Genomic DNA, 27,940 nt, shown 5'->3' with positions numbered 1-27,940 from the left:
ATTGTTATAACCAAAAATTAAGCTTTTAGTTTATTCTTTGTATTTTCCATATTCTGATTTCACAGTTCTTTTGTCAATAAAATACAATATATACTACATTTTTTATTGTATATTTCATGAAATTTGTCTCAAAAACAATAATTTGTGAGGCTCGCTGTGGACCCAGTTGTGGAATTTTTAGCAAATTCTTTATTAACTTACATGTTCCTCTTAATTTTTGTCAAGAACTCACATATGAGCAAATTCATGACCAATCCATGTAGAGTAAGTAAGAGATAAACTGTATAAATAAAACCCAAGTTCATACATTGTGTGAACAATGTATTTTTTCTGCAGCAAAAGGTTGAAATTTGCAAGTCTATCAATCTAATTTAGCTTAAAACAGGACACAGTTGCTTTAACAAAACACACTCAAATTTCACAATTTAACTTATGAAATTCTACTTATTGGCTAGTGTAGCCAATAAAATATGTTAATCATCTTCAATAACATGATTGAATATAAATATCTTGTTACCTCTGAAGGCATTAAACCTACTGCTGTATATAATGGGATGATAAACTTTAGTATTTTAAGAAAAAAAATAGCAAATATTTCTTCTTTAACAAATAAATCAACATCAAATGAGATCCTTTATCTAGTTAAGATATAAATAACAAAATAAATTAAAATTCTGTCAGCACTTAAAATACCATACATTTTGACTTCACTACATACCTACATACTACGACAATCATACATAATATTTTTTATATATTAAAATCTTTTTAACAAAAATAAAATTAGCTTCAAAACTTTTCTTACTTAATTCATATTTAAAATTGATTTATTTTTGTGACTTCAACAAATTTTTGGGACCCTTTTCTAACTTGGAATTTCTTCCCTCTTGGTCAAGCATTAAAGGATCTTCCTCCTTTGAGTTTCTTTCATCCATCCCTTCCTGAGCACCTTGATTCATCTCCTCATTGTTTTCCATTTTAATCTTTAAGCATACACCCTGAAATTCAACATCACTGTTATCATTCTCCTCATCCTCATCATCACCTTCCAACTTGATTTCCACCATGGGATCAATGGGGATGTAAGGTTCATCTTCTTCTTCCTCTATGTTGGAAGAATCTGCAGGCTCCTCTTTCAACAGAAAAGGGTCGCCATCATTAGCAACAACTAACTGCTCATACAAGTCTTCGATCTTCATTACATTACGACGAATACGTGACGTACGTCTGGGAGCTGTTGTAGTGACCCTCCCCTTTCCTCTACTTCGTCTTCCCCTTCGTCTCACCACAGTGGCTGCTCCTTCACCAATCAAGTGCTTCTTTTTATGTCGCCAAAAATTAGCCCCATCACGAAAGGCCTCTCCACATTCTTCACATTTATAAGGGCATTCACCTGTATGAATGCGACGATGTGTTGACAAATGTGTTTTTTGGGTAAATCGGGCACCACAGTCATCACATTTAAATGGCCGCTCTCCTGAGTGCTTCCTAAGGTGCATTGTTAAATAACTCTTGAGTATAAATGATGACTCACACTGGTTACACTTATAGGGTCTTTCACCCGTGTGCTTACGACGATGAGTGGTGAGATTTGAACTGTACAAAAATGATGCTCCACAGTCTTCACAGACAAACGGCCTCTCTCCAGTGTGTTTCCTCATGTGAACTGTGAGACTTGAATGATGAGTAAACACCATATCACACTCAGTGCATTTAAATGCATGTTCCCCAGCTGCTTCTACTAGAGCTTCTATCTTTATGGCACTTCCAGCAGCATGCTTTGATTTATGGGCTAAGAGGTAGTCTTTTTTGGTGAAGGATGCATTGCATTCATCACATGTATGTGGTTTAATGCCAGAGTGAGATCGTCTGTGCAAATTGAGGTGTGGCCTCTGTGCAAAAGAGGCTCCACATTGATCACAAAAATATGGTTTTTCCCCAGTATGTGTTCTCTTATGAATGGTTAAACTACTACTGTGACGGAAAGATGCTTCACATTCATCACACTTGAATGGTTTGACACCAGTATGGATTCGCATGTGGGCTTTCATAGCAGACTTCTGAGCAAAAGCAAATTGACAAACTTCACATTTGTAAGGTCTCTCTCCTGTGTGGATGCGGTGATGAAATTTGAGAGCTGTACGTGTTTTAAAAGCTGATTCACACTCACTACATTTATATGGGCGTTCACCAGTATGTGTACGCATGTGAATATCTAAGTATGTTCTTCGTATGAATGATGACCCACATATATCACATATATAAGGCTTTTCTCCTGTATGTGTTCGTCGATGGAGGTAGTAATCTGACTTGCGTTTAAACTTCATTTGACAAAACTCACACCCATTCATCCAAACTCCATCCTCAAAAGTTCTATGTGGATTTGGCTTTCCTTCACCAGGTACATAATTAGGATCATTATGCTTCTTAACATGCTTTTCTAGCCTAAGGGGATCTTTAAAAGTTGCTCCACAATCATCACACTTGAATTCACTTTCAGAGTGTACTAATTTGTGCCTGAGGAAAGTAGATTTATAAGCAAAGGCCATTCCACAGTGCTCACAATTATATGGCCGCTCTCCAGTGTGAGTTCTGGTATGCCTTGCCAAACCATCACTTGCAGCAAAAGTAGCATCACATTCTGTGCATTTGAATGGTCTTTCTCCTGTATGTCTTCTCCTGTGACGCTCTAAGTGCTCGCTTCGAAAGAATGCTCTCTCACAAAATTCACATTTAAAAGGCCTATGTCCACTATGAATAAGTTTATGGGACTGATATGAAGCACAGTAAGAGAAAGTTTTTCCACAGTCCTCACACTCATAAGGTCTCTCTCCTGTATGAATTCTCTTGTGGACTTTCAGATTTCCCTTAGTTGTAAAAGTGGCATCACAATCTTCACACTGGAATGGCTTTGCAGGGCCAGCTATGTTACTGATATTTTTGAAAACACCATGAGCTATATCATTGAACTCTATGTATGGGCTTGGATAGTCAGGTGTAGACGCCTCTGAATCAAAATCCTCCTCTTCTTCCTCCTCGCCATCTTCTTCTTCTTCCTCTTCTTCTTCCTCCTCATCATCATCCTCCCTCTCACTTTTTCCATCACCTGTTCCCTTCTCATTATCAGCATGATCTTTATCAGTCAAAAGTTGCTCTGCCCTAGTCACAGCTGTATTTTCATCTCTATTTTTGTCTAAATAAATTTCAGTATCACTGCTCAAGGTAACACTAGAATCCAGATTAGCTTTGCTAAAATCTTTATCCTCTCCTTTACCTCTGAGATGTTCTCCTGAGGAATGAGAGCCCAGACCCAAAGAAGTGCTAGGAGAACTGGTTGATGCATACTGTACACTTGTTTCGTTTGTTTTTTCACTGTTAAGTGAAACCTCTGACAACATCTTAATATCATTTGAAGGTGACTTCATCTCACTGCCAGAATTGGTTTCATTTACCACTGAAAGTCTTGAGTCAGTGGTCATTTTTCTAAATTCTATGTTAGCCTGACCATTTAAACTTATTTTTTTTTCCATACAAACACTGGATTTTCCTCCGTAATACTGATCATTCTCTGAACTGAGATCATCTGATCCCACATTGTGGCATGGAACACAGAGAGGATTTATTCCAGAATTGTATGTCTCTCTCTCTTTTTCACAGGCTTGCTTCAGACCTTGGATAGGCGCTGAAACTCTAGGTTCTTGAACTACAGCTGGCATCCTCAAGTCATGTCCTAATGACGGTGTCCTTGAATTGAGAACTGATGAAGGTGGTTGGTGGTCTCCTGAAGGTAACTGCATTCCCTCAGAAGGTTTTGAAATACTAGGTGCAAGACTGTTATAAGCACACACATCTCTTGAATATTTAAAACTGCCTGTTAATGGGTTCATTTCATTTTTTGGTGCTTCATGGTTTGTATTTTCTTTTAAATTTCTCTGATCTTCCAGCACATTGCATGGATCAACTCCCTCCTTAACATCTTGGGTTTCTTTCAAGTCTTCTGGAACATTATGAACACTGTTATAAAATTTAGCATTGAGACGCTGCACTGATAAGTCTGTTGGCTGAGGGCAATCTCCCAAATGACTTGAATCCAATGACGTACAAGGATGGTTCGATAGAGGCCTATGGTCTCCGACAAACCTCTGTTCAACTGCCATGGGTCGCATATCAATTGGATATCTTGAATTGCCATAAGCTCCAGAGCCTGCTGATGAGCTCTGAAGATCTTCAGCAACATGACAATTTACTGAATTTACATGTGATGATATCCTAACTCTATTATCTGGCAGTTCCCTCACATCACCAACTGAAGAATGGATGCCATGCACTCCAGCTGGATATGAAGACAGATTTCCTTGATGTACCACTGAATTTTCTGTAGACAATGGAATAGGATGTGGGGATGGGGGGATACCATGGGATGGAGAGGAAATATTCATGTGAGTTGGTGGAGGATGGGAGGCTGGATATGGGTATGGATATGGATATGAATACTGTCCATATGGATAGTTATAAGTATACAGGTGTCCACGATTTTCCATGCTAGAATCAAGGGAAAATAAAGAATGCATGATTTCTTGTGGAGTCTGATCCATTGCACCTTAGTATATATCACCAAGAAATGTTACAAAACTTCAATGGCACATACATATAATAAATACTTTTCTATTTGAAGGTTTTCATAATGCAGATGACCAAACTGGGTTATGCCCTATGGATATGGTAGAAAAAGTACTTCCAGGAAACCTCAGCAAATCTGAAAGATAAAACTCAGAATTAACTCATAAGAAAATCAAACCTCATCTCAATAATACACATATGGATGAACATAAAATTTAAGTTTATTTACATTTCATCCCAGCAAATCTCTTACATGCTTGTACAACTGGCAAACCATTGCCTACTTGAAGCACATACACATTTAGTGACAAAAATTTTAAATAACCCTGCAACTCTAGGGGTGTGACATCCTCCTCCACTGTATCACTCTACATATTTGTCCTTCCTTACTTCTGCAGTCTTGTGCAATTCATATTTCCCATTTCTCTGGTGTTGCTTCTTGATGATTATCCTACAGTTGTTTTCCTTCCACTTTTCAGGGCTTGTGCATTTTGAGTAAAATGGTTTCTTACACTTGATTTTCATTTTTGTTTCCTTCAAGCTGAAAAGTACTCTAGGATATAGCTTCCAGTTTTGACATAAGTAACTTCCATGTCTTCTTATCATCTGTCTGCAGAAATAAATTTGAAAGTTGTAATTCATGATATACTGACAGACTAAATGTGCTTCCCTATAAACCTGGAGGATGGTAGTGTATCTACCAATGTCTGTTTGTATAAATGAGGTCTCAAACAGTTATTGGTGAAATTCAATCCAATTTTCTGGAGGTGTGGCAAATTCTATGAATATGTACAAGAAATAAATACACTTTACGATGGACAGGTTTTAGATGCCCATCCAGGATTTTTGCTTCCTGTCTGACTGTCCACAAGACACTTCAAAATATGCCAAGAAAGGGCCAATTACATTTCTATTACCCTAGGTCTGGATATGGACCTAAGTTTTTCATTTGCTTTGGATATCTGTCAATATGATACTACATGTTCTATTGAACTTCAAGTGTATGGGTTGTAACCAACATCATTTGAAAAGGGGCCAGGTTGAATCTGAGTGCCAGAGACAATAAAGCAATGTATATGCATTAGGTTTGTTTTATTGCAAGACGAGCCAGTCTCGAAATGAGATCAGGGGCTGGGTGAGCAGGCCAAGCTGATCCAAACTGATCACGTAAACGCGATCGGTGGCTGGGCGAGCAAGCAGGGCTGAGCGAAGCCGAGCTGGGAAAGCTCAGCCGTGAACTAGCACTGTCCTCAAGATTGGCTTTAATCCCCTTTGAGGTCAAAGCCCCTTGAGATGAACATTTAAAGGTGATTCTTGTCTGCTAACCCAAGTGCTTAAACCCAAGGGTCCGAGACACGAGTTTCGGAACTGACCGAGCACTCAAAACAAAGCAGGCAAGAAGTGTCAAAACACCTGAATGTTTTCACACCTCTCGTCCTGTGCCTAAACCATACCGGAGAGCAAACTCCCTAGTACTGGTTTGGGGAGTGTCCAAGATTCTGCAGAATCCTGGACACTCTATGACTTGCTAGTTCAGCACTCATGATCCCAAGGAATCCAAGCACTCCAAGTACTCAGTTAGACTCCCGAATCTCAAAAGAATAATCATCAGGAGTAAGCTCCTCTCAGCTCCCGAAGAAAACTGGGGAGGGACAGGCACAGAACCAGTCTTAGACGCTGACTTCTAAGAACTGAAATTGAGAGCGCAGCCTCGAAAGGTCACGCACTCGAGGCCCCTGAGACACAAGACCCATGGGGAATGCGAATCGATTCCCGACCCCAAGGGTCTGGAAGAGCCTAACGACAGAACGCACCGCCTCTCCGAAGAGAGTTAGTCCCTCAGAAGTCCCGCAGGACCTCAGAAATAAACCTACTCCTTGCCTCTCCAGATGCTCAAACCCTCAGGACCGAGACACCAGGCTGGGAACCTGACTGAGCACTGTTTCCGAACTGATCAAAACTCAGTACTGGCAGGAAGAACCGAGACACTTGCATGTCTTGGTTCTTTCTCTCACACTCCGCCTGAACTGGGACAGTGAGAGGTCTCTCCGATACCAGTTCAGGATGCACGAGACTCCAAAGATTCCCAAGCACTCGGTGTGACTCGACAAAGTTGAGCACCCAACACAGCACCAGTCTAGAAGAGAAACCCCTAGAATGGTGACGGGAGCGCAAACCAAAGTCTGCGTGCCCGCGACTCCTGAAACACAAGACCCTAGGGTAAGCTATTCGGTTCCCGAGCCCAAAGGCCGGGAAGAGCCAATAAGAGATCCCACTGCCTCCTCATAAAGGGAGGCAGCCCCTTAGAAGCCCCATGGCAGGACTTCTTAGGGGAGGGAGAGGTAGCCTTCCTCTTCTATGGCCAATGAGCCTCAGAAGAGGAAGAGGAGAAGGCAGCAGAAGGCAAAGTTGAAGATCAAGTTGAAGAAGACGACTACATTTCACAGGACTTCTTCCTCGATCTCTTCTCTGACATCTACTAAATGATGGTGGTCAGGAAACACAGGAACCGCCAGGGCAACTAAATCAGGAAGCACAATGGGAGCAGCCCAGCGACAGGAACACCAAGAGAAGCAACAAGAGCAACCAGGGCAGCTGAGGCAGGAGGCATGGCAGGAGAGGCCCAGTTGGCAGGAGCTTCAGGCAGCTGGGGCAGGAAGCACAGCAGGAGAGGCTCAGTGACTGGCTGCCAGGGCAACAGGAGCAAAAAGACAGAAGGCACAGTGGGAGCAGACAGGACCACAGGTACGACAGGAGGCAGTGGCACCGCATACAAGATTGCCAGAGAATGAACAGCGGTTGAACCCCCTTGTCAGGACACAGTGTTAACACCGACGTGGGGATATTAGGCATTACTGTCACCGTGGTTGCTGTCGAAGTATCCAATGTATGAGGGTAGCCTTCCTGCCACAGGGGAACCTCAGCTGCACCTTACGATGCTTGCTGTCAGCCTGTCAAAAAAAAAAAAAAGGTTAGTAAAGGGAGACGCCTCTCGCTCCGAGGGGGATTGCCCTATGAAGCAAGAGGAGGCCCCCGAGAAGAGGTCACCCAATTGCCCACCCCCATCCCCCGCCGATCTTTGCTAGAAGAGATAGTGCGAAGAGAAGCCACCAGAAGGAACAAAGGGGAAGTCACCAAGGGTGCTGTCTGAGGCAAATAACCTTCCAACAACACCTGATAACCCCCTCCTGATAAAGTTCCTCCAGGAAAAGTCGCCCACAGCACAGGCGGCAAAGAGCAACCCTCATACAAGACAGAAAAGGTTACAGTCACGCCCCTGAACAAGGAGCGGAGGGTGAGAGGTCCAAATGATAAGGGAGCGAAATGTTATGCCCCTGGCCGCTGACCCCAAGAAACACACGCTGGGGAAAGACGGCCTTACCGCAAGGCTATCAAAACCATGGGTTTGTATATTAAATAATATCCAACACACACAATATATAAGCAAAAACAACACAAAAGATCCCACCAGGAAAGAAGCGCTTAACGGCAATCAGGCAGGGAGCTCCAAAAATGTCTACACAGCATGACAGCGGAAAACAAATTGGATTGTTTACATCCAGGCAGGCAGGACTCCTGCCTACCAGATAGTTACTGCCTAACCACCTTGCTCAAGAGTCTTACTGGTCATTTCCCGCTTCGCTGTAAGTAATTCCTAATATAAAGGACCGATGGCTTGTATATCGTATAGGAACAAATCCTAAGTAAAGACCAAAGGTTTGTACTGTACTGTGTAGGAACAAACAGCCATAAAAGAAAAAGAGGTTGGTTTCAACAACTTAGCCAATGTGGAAAACATCTAGATGGCAAGTGAAGAAAAAGTGGTTGATGAAAGCTGGTGAATGAGGGTATTGTTACGTATTAAGCCTTGCGTATTATATCAGGCATGTTGAAGCTCTGCTTAAGACTGGTGCATTGTGGGTTGTTGTGGTTTGGGCGATTGGGAGAAGCCTGCAGATTTTTGTAGCAAATGTAACAATGCTATAACCATTAAAGCCAACATTCAGCCATCTGTATTATTAACCCTCTACCTCGGACCACCACGTAATAATTGGTGACGAAATTTAGTAACCGAAGGCAGAGAAAAATGGTGTGGTAGCCGTATTTTTGTATTTTGATGGTTTGTTCACCTTCTGGATTGCCAAGTGGCCGTCGCTTATGCCAGCATTGAGAGGAAGGCATCTTGGCAATGTAACAAATGAATTGTTTGCAGTGGCTAAGGTTTTTTTATTTAATCATATGGAAGTGTATCATTGTTTCATGGCCTATTATGGTAGCAGTATGCTTAAGCAACTGTGTTTTTGCTTATCCTTTTGATTTGTCTTGTGTCCTTCATTAGGTTATGCTGTTTTTGCTTATGACGGTTTTGTTGTAATAAAGTAATTAGGCCTTGTTGCTTACAGATTGTTGTACTGTATCGTGTTAATGGCACGTATCCTGTAAATATGTTTATTAGATCATTTAGGAACCTGCAGTAACAGTTTTGATTAAGCCAAATTAATTACTTTTGACTTATATGTAATAATAAGTCTGAGGGTGAAGTGTAATGGATATGGCTTTTGAATTGTGGTTGAGTTTATTGGAAGCAAATTTTGCTTATATGTCTATAACTGACAGCATTAAGAAGAATGTTCTTTTTGTGTCTGTTGGTATTGAAGTGTTTGCAGTTCTAGGTAATATATGTGCACCAGATTTGCCACATACTAAAACATATGAACAGTTGTTAGTTTTGCTTAAGGCACATTATGATACTAAACCTAGCTACCACAGAAGTTTACTTGCTTTCCAGCAAAGTAGGAAAAGAGGAGGAGAGTCTTTGAAAGATTTGTATGCTGACCTGAAAATCTTTGGCAAAAGATTGTGAGTTTGGTATACAGTCTGATGCTCAAGTGAGAGATCAGCTGTTTATGGCTTTAGAGCATGAAGTTTATTTTGCCCGTTTGGTTGCTGAAAACTTAGATTTTAAGTCCATGACCCCTACTCAGATTTTTGAAAGGGTTTTGAATTTAGGGAAAGCTTTTGTTTCTGAAAAGTCACTCCCTGTACAACAGGCGAAGTCATTTTTCAAGAAATCTGTTTCTTGTAAACATTGTGGATACCCTCATGATAGTGTGAAATGCCCTTTTAAAGATAGGGTATGTAATCAGTGTCAGAAAAAGGGGCATTTAAAACAAGTTTGTACAGCTGTTGTAAGTAGTAGTAAAAGTGATGTACAGAAGAGTGGTCATAAATCTGTAGTACATAAAAAGAGGAAAAGTGTTAAAGCAATTGATGATATAACTCTTTTGGGTGACAGTGAAGATAAACTTTTATCAGTTACCACTGTTCATGCTGTAAGAGATGAAATTAGGGTGACAATTAGGAACCAAACTGTTCCTTTTGAGGTTGATTCTGGTGCTGCAGTTAGCATTATAAGTGAAGATTGGGTTCGCACCTTAGGTTTACCTATTGAAGATTGTAAGAAACATTTACAATAAAGGGACATGATAATGTTAACATAAATGTTTTAGGTAAGGTTTCTGTAGATGTTGCTTATAATGATCATAATGTCAGTCAGACTTTTCGTTGTTGTTGAAAATAAGGTTTGTTCATGAGATACCTGTCAGATATATAAAGATTTGATAGTCCGACAGAATTTCAAAACTTACACACGTATCAGGTTTACCCATTCCCGATGGGAGGCGGTATCAGTTAATTCCCATTTTCTATTCAGATTTTCTCTGTAAATGTCAACACTTGTTTTCATTGATTTCGGATAAAACTTGTTCAGGTATTTGTTTGACTAACTTGGACTTGTGGTAGACCCTAAGCTAACCAATTGTTTTGGATTTGGTTTTGTTTTTACTGATTTAAGATGTCTGAATCTAGTTCTTCCAGTGGATGAGTTTGCCAGTGTAGTTGGTAAGACTGTAAGGTGTTTAGGCTAAAAATTACCTTTTGATCCTTTCTTCTTCCCTGTTATTTTCAAATGGCATGTTTGTTTGTTGAATCAAATGATGCAAGGTGTTGAATCTTTAGTCTGATGCTAGTTGAGTGGAGACTGAGGATGGAGCATGACCTTAGAGTTATAAAGTCTTAGATGTTTCCTCCAGAATATAATATTCAGATTAATTTTTCACAAAACCCTCCTGTCTAGGTATCTTCATTAAATGTTTGGTGTTATCATATTTCTGGTTGTGTGTCAAATCTTCTGCTAAAAAGGTTCAAGCTATGATTAGATCTTCCATCTGCCACTTCTGTTGCAGCTAAAATTCAGTCATTTTCTTGGTACTGTGAAGTGCAGTGATAGTAATGTAAGTTTAGGGGGCCAGAATTTCTCTAGTAAGTGCCTCCCCTTGTATGACCTCTTGTAAAGAATCCAAACTCAAATGGGCAACTGAACAAACTGCTTTTGAAGCTGTGAAAACCGATCTGGCTGAAAGTCCATTGTTATGTAATTAAGATGAAGAAAGTTCCCAGACTGTAGAAAGGTGATGCTTCACCATTGGAGTTGGTGATGTTTTTCTTACCCGAAAGTTGATGGGAAAGAGGGACTCCTGTACATTTTGTGAAGTAAAAACTTCAAAGCTGAACAGAACTATGCTCAGATAGATCTTCTCCAGAAGGACTTGCATTATCCTTTTGTTAAATAGATTTAGATATTTCACTTGGTAGGAAGTTTGAAGCCAGGATTGACCAGAAAGAATTACTTGCTTCCCTTATTTGGTAAAGGACATCAAATTCCACGCATTCAGCGGATCAGCCCTTCTCCTGTTATCTCAGTATGATTTTGACCTTGTCTATAAGGCATGCAGAAGAATGGCCGTTAATGATGCACTTAGTAGGTTGCCTGCGTAGGGATGATAAGAGATTCATACCCCTGTTGAATATATTAAGCTGGTAAAAGCCTTCTTTGATGATATTTCTTTTGAGTTATACAGAAATGTACTAGAAGGGATGAAGTTTTAAATCAGATCATTCAGTGTATTAAGTTTGGTTGGTCTAAAGCTCTTCATGACTGTCTAGTATGGCTCCCCTGTGAAAGCTGATCTTTGTTTATATGATGATGTAGCACTGTTGCTGCTAAACAGAATTGTCATACCCATCTACTGAGGTGTAAGAGTGTTGGATCACTTACATAGTGGTCATAATGGTATAAGTGTCATGAAAGCAAAAGCTACGAATTGGGTTTGGTGGCCTAAGATTGATCAAGATATTGCAGAGGTTACAAAGAGTTGTCTTGGTTGGTAATTAGTTTAACAAATATGACAACTCTTTGTAACCTGGTCTAGATTGCACATAGATTATGCTGGACCTGTGGATAATAAGTATTTTCTTTTGATTATAGATGCACCCTCTAGGTTTATGGATGTCCATGTTACTTCCTCTATGACATCAAATGTTACTATTGCCCCTTCGGTTGTTCCTGTGGAAGAAGGAAAACCTTTTCTAATTTTGGTATTCAGACCTCTTCTTCTTCAGATAACAGACACCATATTTTCTTTCTGAAGACATTAAGGCTTTTTATAAGAAAAATGGTATATGTCTTATAACTCCTGCACCATTTAAGCTAACCTTCAACAAATGGATTAGCTGGTTTTGAGATGTGAGGACTTTTAGAGGGCCTTTAAGAAGTTTAAGAATGGGATCTTTAAACACTAGGCAAGATTCTTGTACAATTATAGAAAAAGTTCACATTCTAGTACAGTACTGGAAAGTCACCTGCTGAACTACTGTTTTGTCATTCCCTTAAAACAACCACTGAATCAGTTAAGGTCCATTCTGAGAGAAATGATATTTTAATAATAAAATAAGGTTTGTTCATACTTACCTGGCAGATATATATATAGCTGTATTTCTCCGGTCCGACAGAATTTCAAAACTCAACTTTGCAGTGTGGCTGGTGGTTAGTACTCATTCTGGACTTGCTGGGAGGCTCGGAATCGGGAACCATTCCATTTTCTATTCAGATTTTCTAGTGCCACTGTCTCAAGAGGAGGCGGGTGGCTCACTAAAAACTATATATCTGCCAGGTAAGTATGAACAAACCTTATTTTATTATTAAAATATCATTTTGTTCATGACACTTACCTGGCAGATATATGTATAGCTGAATCCCACCATCTTTTTTCCCAGTGGGAAGAGACAGAATAGGATTTAGGAAACAAATAAATGTAGGCTACTGAGGACCTCCTGGTTCCAGTACCTGTTAGCATAGCTGACTTCGAGGTTATCTGTCACCCAAGCCTGCTTCTGCTTTTCAGAGTCTCCAGCAAGGTAGGGACCTATAAAGCTGGAGAGATCTAGATGACCTGTCCAAGACCAGGGAGCAACCACAAATGACTAGATCATGCGACCATCAGAGAGGGAGAAGGAGCAACGACCAACCACCTGACCGCCCTATCTAAGGCAATGAACCTAACATAGGCTAAAAAATTGGGACGTCCATCTCAATGGCCACCCAACAACCAAAAATACAACAACAAGATTAAAAATACTACCTAACCCTAAAGGATAGGATGAGTATTGCCCTCTTCTCCCAACATTGTGTCTCGAAACGTATGGTCCCAGCGAAGAGCAGTCTTCAAATGTCGTCTTCACATCCCGGCTTTTAAGTAATGCTGTTTCTGGTACACTGAATTACTTCGGAGACCAGAAGGTGGCACCAAGAATATCATTCAGAGACATATTCTTTGGAAAGCCACCGGTCGTGGGATAGCTCTAACCAGGCATGAGCCTTTACTTTCAGGAAGTCTCATGTCACCTTCATAGGCAGGAGGAATGAGCCTCTAATAGTATTTCTCCTAAAAAGAATGCTAAGGTATTCTTAGACATGGGAAGATCAGGTCTCTTCACCGAACACCACAGACTGTCCGATGAGCCTTTCTCCTTGGTCTTGGCTAATGAGAACTTGAGAGCCCTGACAGGACACAGGACTCTTTCTGACTTTGCCCAAGCATCTCCGTCAAACCTTTGATCTCAAAAGACTTGGGCCAAGGGTTTGAAGGATTTTCGTTCTTGGCTAAGAACAAAGTATTTAGGAGCATACAGCATTAGGACCCCTAAAGCCAATATGTTTGCTAATGGCTTGCACTTCACTAATCCTCTTAGCTGTCGGATTCAGATGGAAGACAGCTTTCCTAGTCACGTTCTTGAGGGAAGCCAAGACAGAGGTTCAAAAGTGTTTGACATAAGAAACTTCAGGACAACATCCAGATTCCAAGAAACATGCTGAGTTGAGGAATGGATGACAGTCTCTGGGGATCTCAGTAGATCGTGAAGATCCTTGTTGTCGCTGGGAGAGTTCAGGCCTCTGTGCCTAAAAACTGCCGATAGATACTCCTATAGCCCTTAATAGTCGAGACTGCCAGTTTATTCTTATGCCTAAGATAAAAAGGAAGTCAGCTATTTGTGGTACAGAGGTCCATGGTTGAGAAACCCTTTCTACTCAAACCATCCCCTAAAAACAGCCCACTTGTAGTGGTAGACCGCACACGTCCAAGGTCTCCTGGCATTGCTGATGGCCTTTGCTGGGGCTCTCGAAAAGCCTCTTGCTCTGGAGCCAACAGGTAGTCTGAACACAGTCAGACTCAGAGCGGAGAGGTTTTTGTTGGAACCTTCTTTTCTGCGGGGCCTGAGAAGGTCCACCCTCAGTGGAAACGTTCTTGGAAAGTCCACTAGGAAGGCCAAGGTCTCTGGGAACCAATCCGCTGCTGGCCAGAAGGGGGCTATTAAAGTCATCCTTGCTCCTTCTGGCGTTGCAAACTTCCTTATCACTTCTCCCAGGATCTTGAAGGGAGGGAAAGCGTAAAGGTCCGTGCGGATTTCCAGTCCCAGAGGAGGGCGACAACTGGCTAACGCTCCTGGGTCTAGGACAGGAGAGCAATAAAGGGGAAGTCTTGCCGTCCTGGACGTAGCAAAGAGGTCCACTAGTAGATCGTCCCCATATCCTCCACAACTCTAAACATACCTCCTTGTGAAGAGTCCACTGTTCGGTAGCAGCTGATTTTGCCGACTGAGAAGGTCTGCTCGGGATATTCTCCACGCCCGCAATGAACCTTTCCCCATGAGAACAGTGACCCTTCGAGATGAGTCCAAAGCAGGATCTCCTTGCTAGGATGAACAGGGAACGAGATCGAGTACCCCTGTTTTTGAGGTATGGTTCAGCTGTGGTATTGTCCTTCCTAGTGGACAATTCTGCCTGAAATCTCTGCCCATGAGAATTGAAGAGCCAGAAAGATAGCACCCAATTCCTTGAGATTTATGTGCCAGGACACCTGTTCCCCTCTCAGGTGCCTGAACTGCATTCCTCCTAGTGTTGCTCCCCATCCTTCCCTGGGAGGTTTTCGAAAAACAACACTAGGTCGGGGCCAAGATAGAAGAGAAACCCTCTTCTGCAAGCTTTAATTTGTACCACCACAACAGATGATCCTTGATTAAAGGAGATATCGTAGAAAGTCTCTTCAGATTCTCCTTGTCCCTCCAGTTCTCCGCCATGAAAAGACTGGAGTTGTTTCTGAGATGGATGTTAAACTAGGGAAACAAACTATCCAGCGAGGAAATGGTCCCCAGCAAACTATCCATTCCCTCATCATGTTTCTTTCCCATAGAAAGGACTTGAAACTTTTCCAACAAAGACAGTTGCCGTCTCGGGATGGAAAAGCCTTGAAAAGCCACTGAATCCATCTGAATCCCCAGATAGACGATGGACTGATGTCCAGTTCAGATGGGACTTTTCTTGGTTCATTGAGAACATCCCAGAAAGAGTCCCAGGGACTCTAGCAACTGCAAAGCGGGTTAAACTCAGGTCCTTTAGACACTTCCCCGAAAGAGGCATAACGCTGTTTGTTCAATCGCCCTTCCAGGTAGAACGAAAAATGAAACCCGCCAACCCTGAAGCCACCTCAATCAACATTTTTCTGATGATCACTAATTCAAGATCCAGGGAGCAGTCCAAACCCTGTTAGAGAGCTCTGAACTGGAAGACTCTCCCTAGCACAAACCTCAGGTACTTCCTTGACTGAGATGTTTATGGGAACATGGAAAGAGACTGGATCCTGTAAGTCCAGAGAATCCAGTCCCCTGGTCTTTCTTTCCCCTGAGAACCGACTAAAGCGTTTCCATCTCATGCTTTTAAATAAACTGATTTTAAACGCTGAAAGTCATCTCAAGACCGAGTCTTGCACTCTCAGTGGCTGTTTCAGGGAAGAATATGTCTGTTGTAGAACCCTGGAGAATCCAACATTTTGAACTTGTTCCACGGCTCTCTTCTCACTAACAACTGCTCCAGGAGGTCTAAAAGAATCTGTTGCTTCTCTCTCGGTGGTAATAAGGCCGACAGATCCCTGGGCCTGGGGGCAAAGGGGTGGTAACATGAGAAAATGGGATCTTGATAACCCTTCTAGAACACTTAGGTTGACTGCCTGTGTCCGCCCCTTTCGTTAGCTCCAGGCTCCCCTAAAATAAAGAAGCCTGGCTTGGTCAGGTGGTGGTTTTTACGAAAGGAGCCCTCATTGTATGGGTCAAGAGGGGCTAGTCACATTGTGGTCACGCCCTCTTTGACAGATCATCTAGAACTCACCAGTTCTCCTACAGGTCACTTCTTCTTCCTGGAGACAAAACTGAAGCAGAAGAAGAAGAAGTAGCTGGAGGACAGCTATGCTAAAGAATGAGCCAACAGATCTTTCACCTACATGTAGTGTGTTTTCCTAAAGACTTTCTGTCTGTCCCACCTCAAATGACTGGGGAACAGATGGTTGGACAAATCTGAACAATAACTCTGCCCTGAACAAAATGAGAACAGATTAAAATGAAGTTTGTTCAAGGCCCTCTTCTTTAAGAGGCCCGCAGAAAGTGAGATTCATAGTTCTTCAGATCCATCCCCTCAGACTGCCTTGTCCATAATAGTTAAATGGACACTGAGAGCTCCCCAGGGTAATTGAATGGGAGCTAACTAACCTGATCTCTCCCAAGCACCAGTCCAAAAATTTGAAATTCCATGTCGGACTAAGAGACCAGATGATGATCTGTCCAGGTAAAAGTCCAAGAAACAAACTTTAGACAGATGTATCATGTTGGAAATCTCTGACAAGACTAAAGAAATTTGAAGAGTAAAACTGGGCTGATTTACTTGATCCATAGTTAATCCATCTAAAGCCTAAATAAGATTGACAGAAATGTTCAGGGTTTGTTTGATAACCATGGGACTTCCGACCCTCCATCCAATTGTAGGTTTGAAAGCCCTTGGCCACTACTGATTTTCAAAACCCCTTACTTCCAAATACCAGTGGATGAAGAACTGAGCCAGAGTAGTTGGTAGAATACCCATAGGTTTGTTTAATTTTAAAAGATTACCTTTTGGCCTTTCTTCTTCCCCTGTTATTTTCAAATGTTTAGGAAGGTTTGTTATCAAATGTTGATGGTGTTGGTGCTTTAGATGATATAATTGTCAGTGGAGAAACTGAGGAGGAACATGACCTTAGAGTTAGTAAAGTCTTAGATGTTTTGCAAGAATATAATATTCAGATTAATATAATAAGAAAAAGTCTGCTGTCTAGGTATCTTCATTAGAATATTTGGGTTATCATATTTCTGGTGGTGTCAAATCTTCTGCTAAAAAGGTTCAAGCTATATTAGATGTTCCATCTGCCACTTCTGTTGCAGAAGTTCAGTCATTTCTTGGTACTGTATGGTTACGTATTAATGTAAGTTTATCCAGAATTTGAGAGCTAAGTGTGCTCCAAGTATGACCTGTTGTAAAAGAATGCAAATTTCAAATGGGAGCAGGAACTGAACAAACTGACTTTTGAAACTGTGAAAAAGATTTGGCTGAAAGTCCATTGTTATGTAATTAAGATGAAGACAACTCATTGACTGTAACAAAATCTTCTTAGATGGAGAAGAATCATTGGGAGTTGAGGTGTTTTTTGTTACAGGGAAGACGATGGGAAAGGGGAGGTTCCTGTACCTTTTGTGAGTAAAAAGGTTCTCGTCCTCAACAGAACTATGCGCTCAGATAGATCTCAGAAGGCCTTGCATTAGTTTTGTTAAAAAAGATTTAAAATTTCAGCTTGGTAGGAAGTTTGAAGCCAGGATTGACCACAAACCATTACTTGAGATTTGGTAAAGTCCCATCAAAGTTCCACCCATTCAGGAGGACGCTTTAGAAGGACTGTTATCTCAGTATGATTTTGACCTTGTCTATAAGGCAGGCAGCCTGAGAATGTTGTGGCAGATGCAGGACCTTGCCTATTAGGGATGATAATGATCGGTGGGAAGCCCTGTTGAATATATTAAGCTGGTAAAAGCAGTAGATTTTGATGATATTTCTTTGAGGTGAGTCCTGGGAATGTCTGAAGGGATCCAGGCCTTTTAAATCAGATATGGGTGTATTAAGTTTGGTTGGTCTAACACTGGGGATTCAAGACTGTCTGACAGGCACTTTGAAGAGATGTCACTTTGTTTGATGATGTAGCACTGATGGAAACAGAATTGTCATACCAAACCCTCCTGACACAACATCAGGATCACTTAATAGTGGTCATAACCACAGGGACAGGTGAAAGCAAAACTACAATTGGGTTTATCAGGAAGAAATAACCTGAGATATTGCAGAGGTTACAAAGAGTTGTCTGGAGGAAGAACAAATCCTGACAACCCTTTGTAACCTGGTTGCTAGATTGCACATAGATTATGCTGACCTTGGATAATAAGTATTTTCTTTGATTATAGATGCACTTTCTAGGTTTATGGATGTCCATAAGACAAACATGCCCCTATGACATCAAATGTTAACTATTGAGGGTTGCTTAGGAAAACCTTTTCTAATTTTCATTCAACAGACACGGAACTGTAGCAGATAACTAGAACCAGATTTTCTTTAAAGAAAACATTAAGGCTTTTTATATGAAAAATGGTCCATGTCTTATAACTCCACAGTCCAAGATTTAAAACCAAAAGTCAAATACAAATGGATTAAGCAAGTTAACGAAATCCAGAGGCTGGAGGACTGTAAAGGCTTAAAGAAGTTTAAGAAAAATCTGAATAAAAACTAGGAATTTGCAGATTCTTGTCCCATTATAGAAAAAGTTTACATTCTAGTACAGTACTGAAAGTCACCTTTTGAAATTCTGTTTTGTCATTCAGCTTAAAACAACCATCTGAATCAGGTAAGGTCCATGAACAAAATGGAGATTTTGAAGTTTTGTCAAAGAAATTGTTCTCTCAGGAAACTCCTAAGTTCTCTCAGGAAACTCATAAGTATAATGTTGGAGATGCAGTGTTCGCAAAAAATTTTGGAAAAGGAGACCCCTGGGCTGAAGGAAAATTTCAGAAGTTTTAGGAGTAAGAAATTATCTTGTGCAAGTTCATAACTTTGGAAATATGTTATGGAAGAGACACCATGACCAATTAATGCCTAGATTTACTAGTAACCTTGTTAATCCAACAAAGGATAGTTTGTCACATGTTTCTTCTAGTAGTGTAGATGAATCTTGTAATGATAATCTACCTGCAGCCTCAGAAGGTTGTGTAGAATCTTCTGATAACGATGTACCATGTACTGTTCAAAAGAATGAGAGGGATGAATCATGTGTACCCCATACTCCAGTTTTAAGGAGATCAAGCAGAGTTGTGCAACCCCCTGATAGATTGAATTTGTGAAGATCTACTTTTTGTTCATGATGGGTTTTCCTGATGCTTATTTAGTTTTATATCTTATCTTGGGGGAAAGGAGAGTTATGTACTAAGCCTTGCTTATTATACTGTGCATGTTGAAGCTCTGCTTATGACTGGTGCATTATGGGTTGTTGTGGTTTGGGCGATTGGAAGAAGCCCACCAACTTTTGTAGCAAGATGTAACAGCACTATAACCATTAAAGCCAACATTTAGCCATCTATATTATTAACCCTCTACCTCAGGCTACCACATGATAGGTATTCTCCTACTCAGACCCCATAACCACAAGTTAGCTAACTTTTTACAAAGTTTCAATGACCAAATCTACCTTGCACTGAGGAATACTCCTACATAAAAGGCACTGGTTTATATTTCCACAGGAAGAAATGCCATTCAGATGTGCAACCCAACCCTCCTTCAGTGCATCTCCAGAGGTGGAGAGTTCAGGGGAACCCCTGCAAGGAGATTCCCATCATCATGCCACCAAAATCCTCACTGATCTCTCTGCTCAAGGGCACAAGCTGAGAGGAATGATTGCTTGAAGCTGTCAAATACTTTACTGCTTCAGCTACCACTGACGCCAGCACAGGTAGAGTTGCCCAAGCAGAACAAGCTTCTCAAAGGACAGGTGGCCAAGGATAGCCTACCAAAGCCAAGCAGTTGTTCCTCTCAAGACAGGCACCTCCATGATCTTGGTGACATGAGTCCAAAGAAAAGACTCACTGCTGCCATGTCTATATGCATGAACAGGTACTTTGCCTGCTGACGAGGGGGTGAGATCCAACTTCTCCCAGTTTATAACAATCCCAGGTCATGACAAAAAGGGAGTAGGCAGTTCCTGTTCTGGAGCAACCGCCAATCATCCTAGTAAAACACCATGCATAAACAAGCTGCTCTCAGGTGATGCCAAGAACACCCATGTGAACACCTTTGAGACTATTACCAGCCCAAAGCACAGTGCCTTGAATAGGTTGAAAGTCCCATTACAGGCACACCAGAGGTATGGTCGAGGCAGGAAGTACAATCATTACTGCAGCTGTGGCTGATACTGGAGTATCTCCGATGGGAAACACTGCTGCTACAGGAGGGTCAACCTCCTTAGCTGACAAAGAACTAGCAGCAGAAACAGGAGAAACTTCCTTCTTGGCCGAAGCTAAGTGATCAAAGAACACTGCAAAAGGGTTTCTTAGGATGTTCAACAAAGGCCACATCTGCAGGCACTAGACTGAAGACAGCTTACCTGGAACATCTGCAAAATCCATAGGTATAGTTAATGGCAAGTGGGGTACATGGATTGGGGTTATGCTAGGGAAGACACTGATCCAGATACCTGACTCTGCATCAAAGGAGAGAGTGGTAAGCTCCCTTCCTACCATGTGTACCCTACCTAGACCAAGGGGAAGCAGCATGCACAGAAAGTAGGGGAAGAGGCACACTAAGGGCAGAAAGAAAAGACTTGGAGGGATTTGGAGTCATCATGTAAATCCCATGAAGAGACAGGTGAATGCTTCCTATCCTTCTTCTTCCTCATCCTGCTGTACTTTCCCATTATGAAGGGAACCAAGCAAAGCAATCCTCACAGAGGGAAGACAGGTACATGACCCACCCCTACAAAAGGAACAAAATTCAGGTGAATCACTGTCAGAAGGGGTAAAAAATGTGTCCACACAAAAAATGTCCTGGCCCTCAAAATGTTCTTGTCCTTATTTTTCCTCCATCATAAAGTGAAAAAACAAACCCAAACACAGCCAAAGGCATACATTCAACAATACCAAAGTCTCCACAGTGCCTTTTCTAAAACATACTGAGCAACAGCAGGAGAGCGAGGGGTATTCCCTTACTTAATTCCATACCTTCTTACCAAATTCTGTGACTGCTTTCTGGTCACAGTGAAGAATACTACATGAAAGGCAACAGCTTTTATTGCCTTAAGAACAATTCCCTTTCATCATACTACAGGTTAGCCAGTTCATATATTTGACAAGAAATGTGTAACAGGCTTAACATTAACATTATTTTTGTTTTAGCCTACAGCATGTTTGGGTCATGACTGTGTTCTTCACAAAATAAATAGAGTACTGGTACTAGCCTCCAAAATAAAAGATCAAAACTCTACAACTAGCAAAGGCTCACCCTGGTGTGGTGATGGTACTAATCAATACAATCAACTCTGGTTACCCTAAGAGCCTCAGCTACATAAATCCCTCATATAGTAGTGATGGCACTGAATTGATTACAATGTTCTCTTAGGATAGGATACTTCCCAAGTCAAAATCAATAAGCCTCATGTCTAGTAACAAGTTAGAATTATAATTTGAACATAAGATTTAGACCAAAAGCCAAGCACTGAGCCCTAGCCTATGAGGTCAAACAAAGCTGAAATGAAAACTGAGGAGTAAAGGTTCTAAAAAAGTGTAACAAGAGGAAAGCCTCAGGGTTGCAGGTGCACCATGAAACAACTGTTAGGAGAAGGTACCAAGGAGGCACAGTAAAAGAACTGAAAGGGGTTGCAGCTAGGGGCCAAAGGAGTGCTGAAAGGAACTTGGAGTAATGCCTACAGTACACCACAAGAGGTGGACTGGTGGCACTAGATCCCTACGGAGCCTACCAAGTGAACCTTCCAGTTTTCCTATGAACTTGGCACCAGTAGTTGAAAGGTTATTCTGTACATTACGGAACTTCATTATGTAAAAGTTAATAGAGTTAATTTAGTGCTTGGCTACGTAAGGGGTGTACCATTTTGAAGCTACTCAGCTGACATGTGGCTGGGCCAAAGCTAAATTGACAGGATTGAATTGTAAATTTGTGGCCCGTTCTGTGACTGGCCTTTGCCTAGCCTCTGCATAGGCCTATACCAACATACAGGTTAGAGGGGCGGTCCAACACTACAATACATTGGCCCCAGCTCTCGTCCAGACCAGGCCAGTATTTTGTTCAACCTGAATGCCAAACATTTCGGCAAGAGAGACGGGGCTAAGCCTAATACTGGTAGCCAAGGGAGGCTATTTTAAAGTCTACGAGATTTTCGCCTTTCCTCTTCGAAAACTGTGATATTTAGCTTCACATGGAAACTTTAATCTTAATATGCTACTTAACACTATGTTGGGTCAAGAAACAACATGTGTGAATAAATAGAAGCACTTGTCATTTAATAGGAGGCGTTATTCATGGGAATCACAGTAACTGACGGCGGCAGACTATCGCTAGTATTGATTGTACTAACTTGGGCCAGGAGGGGAATAATAGCAAAATGGCCGAAAACATCCCATCACTTCTATTAAAGGTAGTAAGCACAATCAAACTGAATTTACCTAACGTTGTTTCGACACTTGAATTAGACTAGCACATGGCAATATACACTACATAATATGTCACACTGATGTTTACTAGAAATTAAATAATTACCGGATTTCACTAACTGAGGACCATACAACAACCTCCAGGATTGCCAACCTTGGCAACAGAGCCTCGCCTTACAAAAACAAACATAATAAAAATATTGTTTTTATATTATCCGCTTCGCCAGTTGTTTAGTTATTTGCCTTAACCTTGGCATCATTCAGAACTTCAGCGTATGCACTATACAATGTATCGCCTTACATGAAGCATATTAGATGTACTGTAAAAACTTTATAATCTGATTTCACGCAATAAAAATACAGGCAGTATATATGTGTTGATTCAATAATATATACTGTATATGTATATGTATATGTATATATATACAGTATATATATATATATATATATATATATATATATATATATATATATATATATATATATATATATATATATATATACATATACTATATTGTGTGTATATATATATATATATTTGATATATATATATATATATATATATATATATATATATATATATATATATATATATATATATATATATATATATATATATATATATATATAATGATCCTCTTATGCAGGAGAAATCCACACAACTAGCCACTTCACAAGCCTTCGATCATTGACGGTTCAGAAACAGCTTGTCAAATCCCTTGCGGTAATTGTGCCATTTATATCTTGCGTAGGCTACACTTTCTCACTTCTTGGAGGTTAATGCAACCCAAAACCCACCAGCCAGCCACCCACGGCACATCCAAAATCTCTCACGCCTTCTGCCTGTTCCTCCTGGTTCTTCGTGTTTTCTTTCCTCCCAGTATTTTCGAACTATATAATCTTTCCATCATCATTATTTCCATATGACCAAACCATCCCAGAACTCGTTTTACCCATGTTATTTCTTTTACCACTCTTATGAATTTATAAATTTTCATTTTTTTATTTCACCGTATGCAAAAAATTGTATAATACATAAATTTTTTTTCTTTGCAGGTCCCACCTTTCCGTCATTTGCATTCAATATCCACATACATCTCCATAAAAGAGAATTGGTTCAGCCATCCCTTCAGACATACCAGCCTTGGCTTCCATAAACATTTCAAGGTTCTTTCTAATCTTATGTATAGATTTGTATTATACAGCATGAGGAGCAGTGCCGGATTAAAGACTCTAGGGGCAATGCGCAGGCTTTGTGCAGTGGCCCCTTCTCCAAAAATAAGAAAATGACTAACATTACTACCTACCTGTTATCATTAAACAGACATTGTTCCCATCCATTCTGGACACCCCGTCACAAATAATGGGTTTATGCGCTAAAAAGACGTCCAAATTGTCAAGTATGTTTAACTGTATTTACTATACTATAATTACTTTTTTAATCATATAGAAGTAAGAAACGAGAAATCAGTCAATTGAAGTAAGTTTAGAAGAATAAAGGATTCGTCACCCAAGAGACATTCCCTTCCGGGAAAGGAAATTAAGACAAAATAATAAATATGATTGTTTGTAATTTTTGGGACATTAACAAAAATTAAATAAAACAGAATTGGTGTACATATCGCAGGATATCCATCGGATTCACAGCAAACCAGGAACTTTAACGGTCGATGGTGCTGCAGCAAAATCCTTTACAAAGTAGCTGAAATCCAATATGAGTTTCATATCATATTCAAGCCTTATTATCGTAAACAAGATAGATACGTAGGTGTTTCATCGTCGGGAGAGATGTTTTCAATGATAAGTTTGTATAGGAAAAGAGAATAGAATATGGAAATAGGATGGCATAATTGGATGATAACATAAAACTAGATCAATATATTAAGAAAACTTTATGATTTATATATGTGAACGCAAAGAATATAAAGCCAGTGGAGAAACTACTAATTACCCTAAATAAAATCGAGAATTATTTAAGTGAGACAAAAATAAAGACGGTCTGAGCGCCACATTCCATTATTAATATTGAAGAATAAGAAACTGTTAAAATGTTACCAAAATGAAACAGAAGTAGAAAAACCTAGGCAATTAAAAAATTGTAAGAAGGTGAAAATTGAAATAGAAATATATTTAAAATAAAAAATATTACTACTAAACCTGAAAAAAACATAAAAAAAAATCAATAATAATAGAGTAAAAAACGATGATCGAAATGAAAAAAGACTGATGGACAAAGATTACTGTTAGATATATCACTACTTGTGGTTTGATATGTCAATTGTCCTGACTTACATTTGACGCTACCATTCATTTTAGGACAATTAACTCATCAAGTCACGAGTAGTAATAACATCATGGTGGCAGCAGTGGGATTTAACTCAAGAATTGACATTTCTATAAACTTATGGAAGAATATCGCTCATCTTAGCCTACGGTTGGTGGTACAATTTCAACCATATGCATACTCAACATGGTGCAGCTGACGCAACATTACCATAATTCATGGTAATTTGTTGTTACTTCAAGGTATAATTACAAAGAACACTATTAAGTTTTATGACAATATAATACAAGGTATTCATAGTGATAATAAAAGAAGTTATTAAAGAATATAAAATGCACCCGAAAGTCTTAAATGCAATTACAAACACACGCAATTGCTTAAATACATAAGAGCGACAAAAAGCATTGGCTTAGAGAGGTTACAGTGCACGAAATAGAAGTTGCTAGCGGAATAAGACAAGGATAGCCAGGATCAGCACCGCTGCATGATCCGAAAACATGTGTAACAATAGAGTAAAACAGAAGGGAAACTGTTTGAACACTGATATGTAAAGATAAGAATATTATTCTTCGCTGATTACACGACGGTGAAAGCAGAACGCACAGAAGAGACGAAACACAATATTTAGATCATAAAGAAACAGGGAGATGGTGCGGACTAGAAATAAATAAAAAACGCAACAGTGTGATACATAATTTGACAAATACACCAGAGCATGTAAAATAAATCAAAGTATTGGAAAATATAACTTATTTAGGAATTAAGCCAGAGAGTAAGAGAAATATGTTCAAATAAAGAAAAATTAATGGTAAAGCCCAAAAGTAGAAAGTCTAGCTTTCTCTTAACAGAAGAAAGTTGTAAAAAAGTAATGGTGGGAAAAACATTTTGGAAGAGGCTCACAATTCCTTTCTTTCTGCACGGGACGAATTTGATGAACTCTACAGAGTTAGAAACTGCAATGCTGCAGTGGACTGAAATTAGGTCACATAGAAAATGTTATTTACCACAAACAGTACAAATATTCATTAATGGAAGAGATAAGAGCATTTATGAAGATAATGGCAGTAGATAAAAAAGCAGAAAGCTTTAAAGAACAATAAAATGGAAATACAAGAAAAAGAAGGGAAATAGTAGGAATAAGTCATGAATTATGTGCAAGAGCTGAACCTGAATAGAGGGCAAATCAAAGAAATGACAAAGATACAAATAAAAGCAAAAGTTTGACAGTGAGGCAATGTCAAGGGGAAATTAAGGAGCAAATATACAGCAATACTTTTGCGTCAGTAATATTTATCATAGTAAGAACCAAGACATTAAAAATGAATTTCATTGAAGGCATACAGGAGGAAGTGTCGGCTTCACTTTTTGTAAGGATAGAGGTGATCTAATTGATGCTCTATTATTTCGCCATGAATACAAACAAGAAAGAACTGAAGTAGTTGAATTACAACAGTCGTATGAAGAGGACAAATGAAATGTCTGGAAAATAATATAAAAAAGAACAAAACTGTACTATAGGTGCAGAAAAAAATAAAAAACATAATAAAAGAAAGAAATGTCTAAACTAAAACAACATCACATGAGTGACTGAGGTGCCATTGCAAAGGCGAAGCCTAAGTCCCGAAACTGAACCTGAATTTGACCATGAATTCATGCGTTTCATACACAAAACACAAAGATATACAGCAAATTGTGCATTAAGATCCAAAATAGAAGCACCTTCCTGCCACTTAAGGGATATGAAAAATAAGCTGTTCTATCTGAAGCATACACTGGAGAGTAGTGAATATAGACTACTTTATGAAATAACCATAGACCAATATGAAAATGAGAACACACCCTGGGATCTACACACGAAAGAGTACCTGAAAGAGTTAAACTTGAACTTAGTAAAATTGAATAAATTAATAGTAAGCAGTTAAAATAAATAAATAAATCAGAGAAAAAAGCGTGGCTGAGAAAAATAGATGGCAAATTAACATTAAATCTCTATGGAAAATTTAAGGAAAATAGAGAAGAAACTTGGTATGATGACACTGAAAAATCACTGCTGATCAGTAGGGCTAGATTAAGCACAGTAAAGCTAAACGACAGGAATAGGTTAAAAGGGGAAGATACAAAATGCTGATGTTACGAAAAGATAACTGAAAACTTTGAAAATTTCTTACTATTCTGGCCAGCACACTAGACACTGACATAGTCATGCGGCAGCAATATCAAGATGAAGAGAAACTGATAGCTACAATCCTACTATTCATAGATCTGTCGAAAGTGGAAATTGAAAATAGGAAGAAATCTACTAAATATGTCTGGTACTTTAGAGACAGCTATATATAAACAAGAACAAGGCAAGTAAAAAATAGAACGAGCAAGAGAGCCGTTTCAAAATAAATTCCACCTATTACTACTACTAACACCGCAATTAGTTCGGTGACAGCCTACTGGTAGTTCAACAAATAAACGGTTTGGTTATGGAGGACTACGGTGACCCCGATGGTTATTTAGCATTATCTAGCGATCCTATACGATTTGAACCCGTCAGCAAAGTCACCAATGTCTTTTTTGATGACACAAATAAAGAGGTGAGTAGGCCAAACTGCCATACTAAAGATGTTACGTTTGTGGTTTTAAGTCTAGGGTACCGTCATTAAGCCTATTTTATGTTTTTTTGCGACACGATATACAAACCATCGGTCCTTTACATTAGGATTAACTTACGGCGAAGCTGCACACGGCCATTAACCTCTTGAACAAGGTGGTTAGGCAGTAATCTACCGCCAGGTAGGCTGGAATCCCCCTTCCCGGCTGTGAGATTCCAGTTTGCTTTCGGCCGTCATGCGTTGCAGACGTGTCTTCGGTTCTCTTTGCCCGACTGTCGTGAAGCTCTTGGGTAGTGTGGACGACCGAGGGACGCGCCCATAACTCATTAACAACAACTAGAATAAATGTTGCGCAGCGTGGCAGATTCTACCCAAAAAGTAACTTGACCAGTTTGCTTGATTTTCCTGAACAACTTTTTTCCAGCGGAGCGTAAATTTTCCTAAGTACCAAGTTGACATGAAAGGTGTCACACAGCACCGC

At 40.0% G+C, this 27,940-nt stretch overlaps 2 protein-coding genes across 5 annotated transcripts in view; one reads left to right on the top strand and one right to left on the bottom strand.

The window, feature by feature from the left end:
* Positions 1-22,796, bottom strand: part of LOC136839115 (uncharacterized) — a 42,020-nt gene extending 19,224 nt beyond the window's left edge. Inside the window, exons 1-2 of one of the 3 annotated variants that reach the window (XR_010853210.1) lie at positions 22,682-22,796; positions 4,649-4,756 (exon numbers count right to left, since the gene is read on the bottom strand). Coding sequence is in view for 2 of the 3 variants with exons in the window: in XM_067104772.1 (XP_066960873.1) it covers positions 828-4,595 (3,768 nt within the window). In the remaining variant the exon portion in view is untranslated. Of the gene's footprint in view, positions 1-89; positions 4,757-22,587 lie in introns of those variants that run through there. The other 2 variants (XM_067104772.1, XM_067104773.1) reach the window with 2 other exon arrangements.
* Positions 22,797-27,225: 4,429 nt separating this feature from the next.
* The window catches only part of Bulli (regulator of MON1-CCZ1 complex protein bulli), a 441,067-nt gene continuing 440,352 nt past the window's right edge, over positions 27,226-27,940 (top strand). Inside the window, exon 1 of one of the 2 annotated variants that reach the window (XM_067104768.1) lies at positions 27,226-27,441. In XM_067104768.1, coding sequence (XP_066960869.1) covers positions 27,331-27,441 — 111 coding nt within the window. In that variant the 5' untranslated portion in view covers positions 27,226-27,330. Of the gene's footprint in view, positions 27,442-27,789; positions 27,838-27,940 lie in introns of those variants that run through there. The other variant, XM_067104769.1, reaches the window with a different exon arrangement.

The sequence above is a fragment of the Macrobrachium rosenbergii genome, chromosome 6 (assembly GCF_040412425.1).
Source record: "Macrobrachium rosenbergii isolate ZJJX-2024 chromosome 6, ASM4041242v1, whole genome shotgun sequence".
Classification (NCBI taxonomy): Eukaryota; Metazoa; Arthropoda; class Malacostraca; order Decapoda; family Palaemonidae; genus Macrobrachium; species Macrobrachium rosenbergii.
The sequence above is the reverse complement of the archived record's forward strand: the minus strand, read 5'-3'. Positions and strand labels throughout refer to the sequence as shown.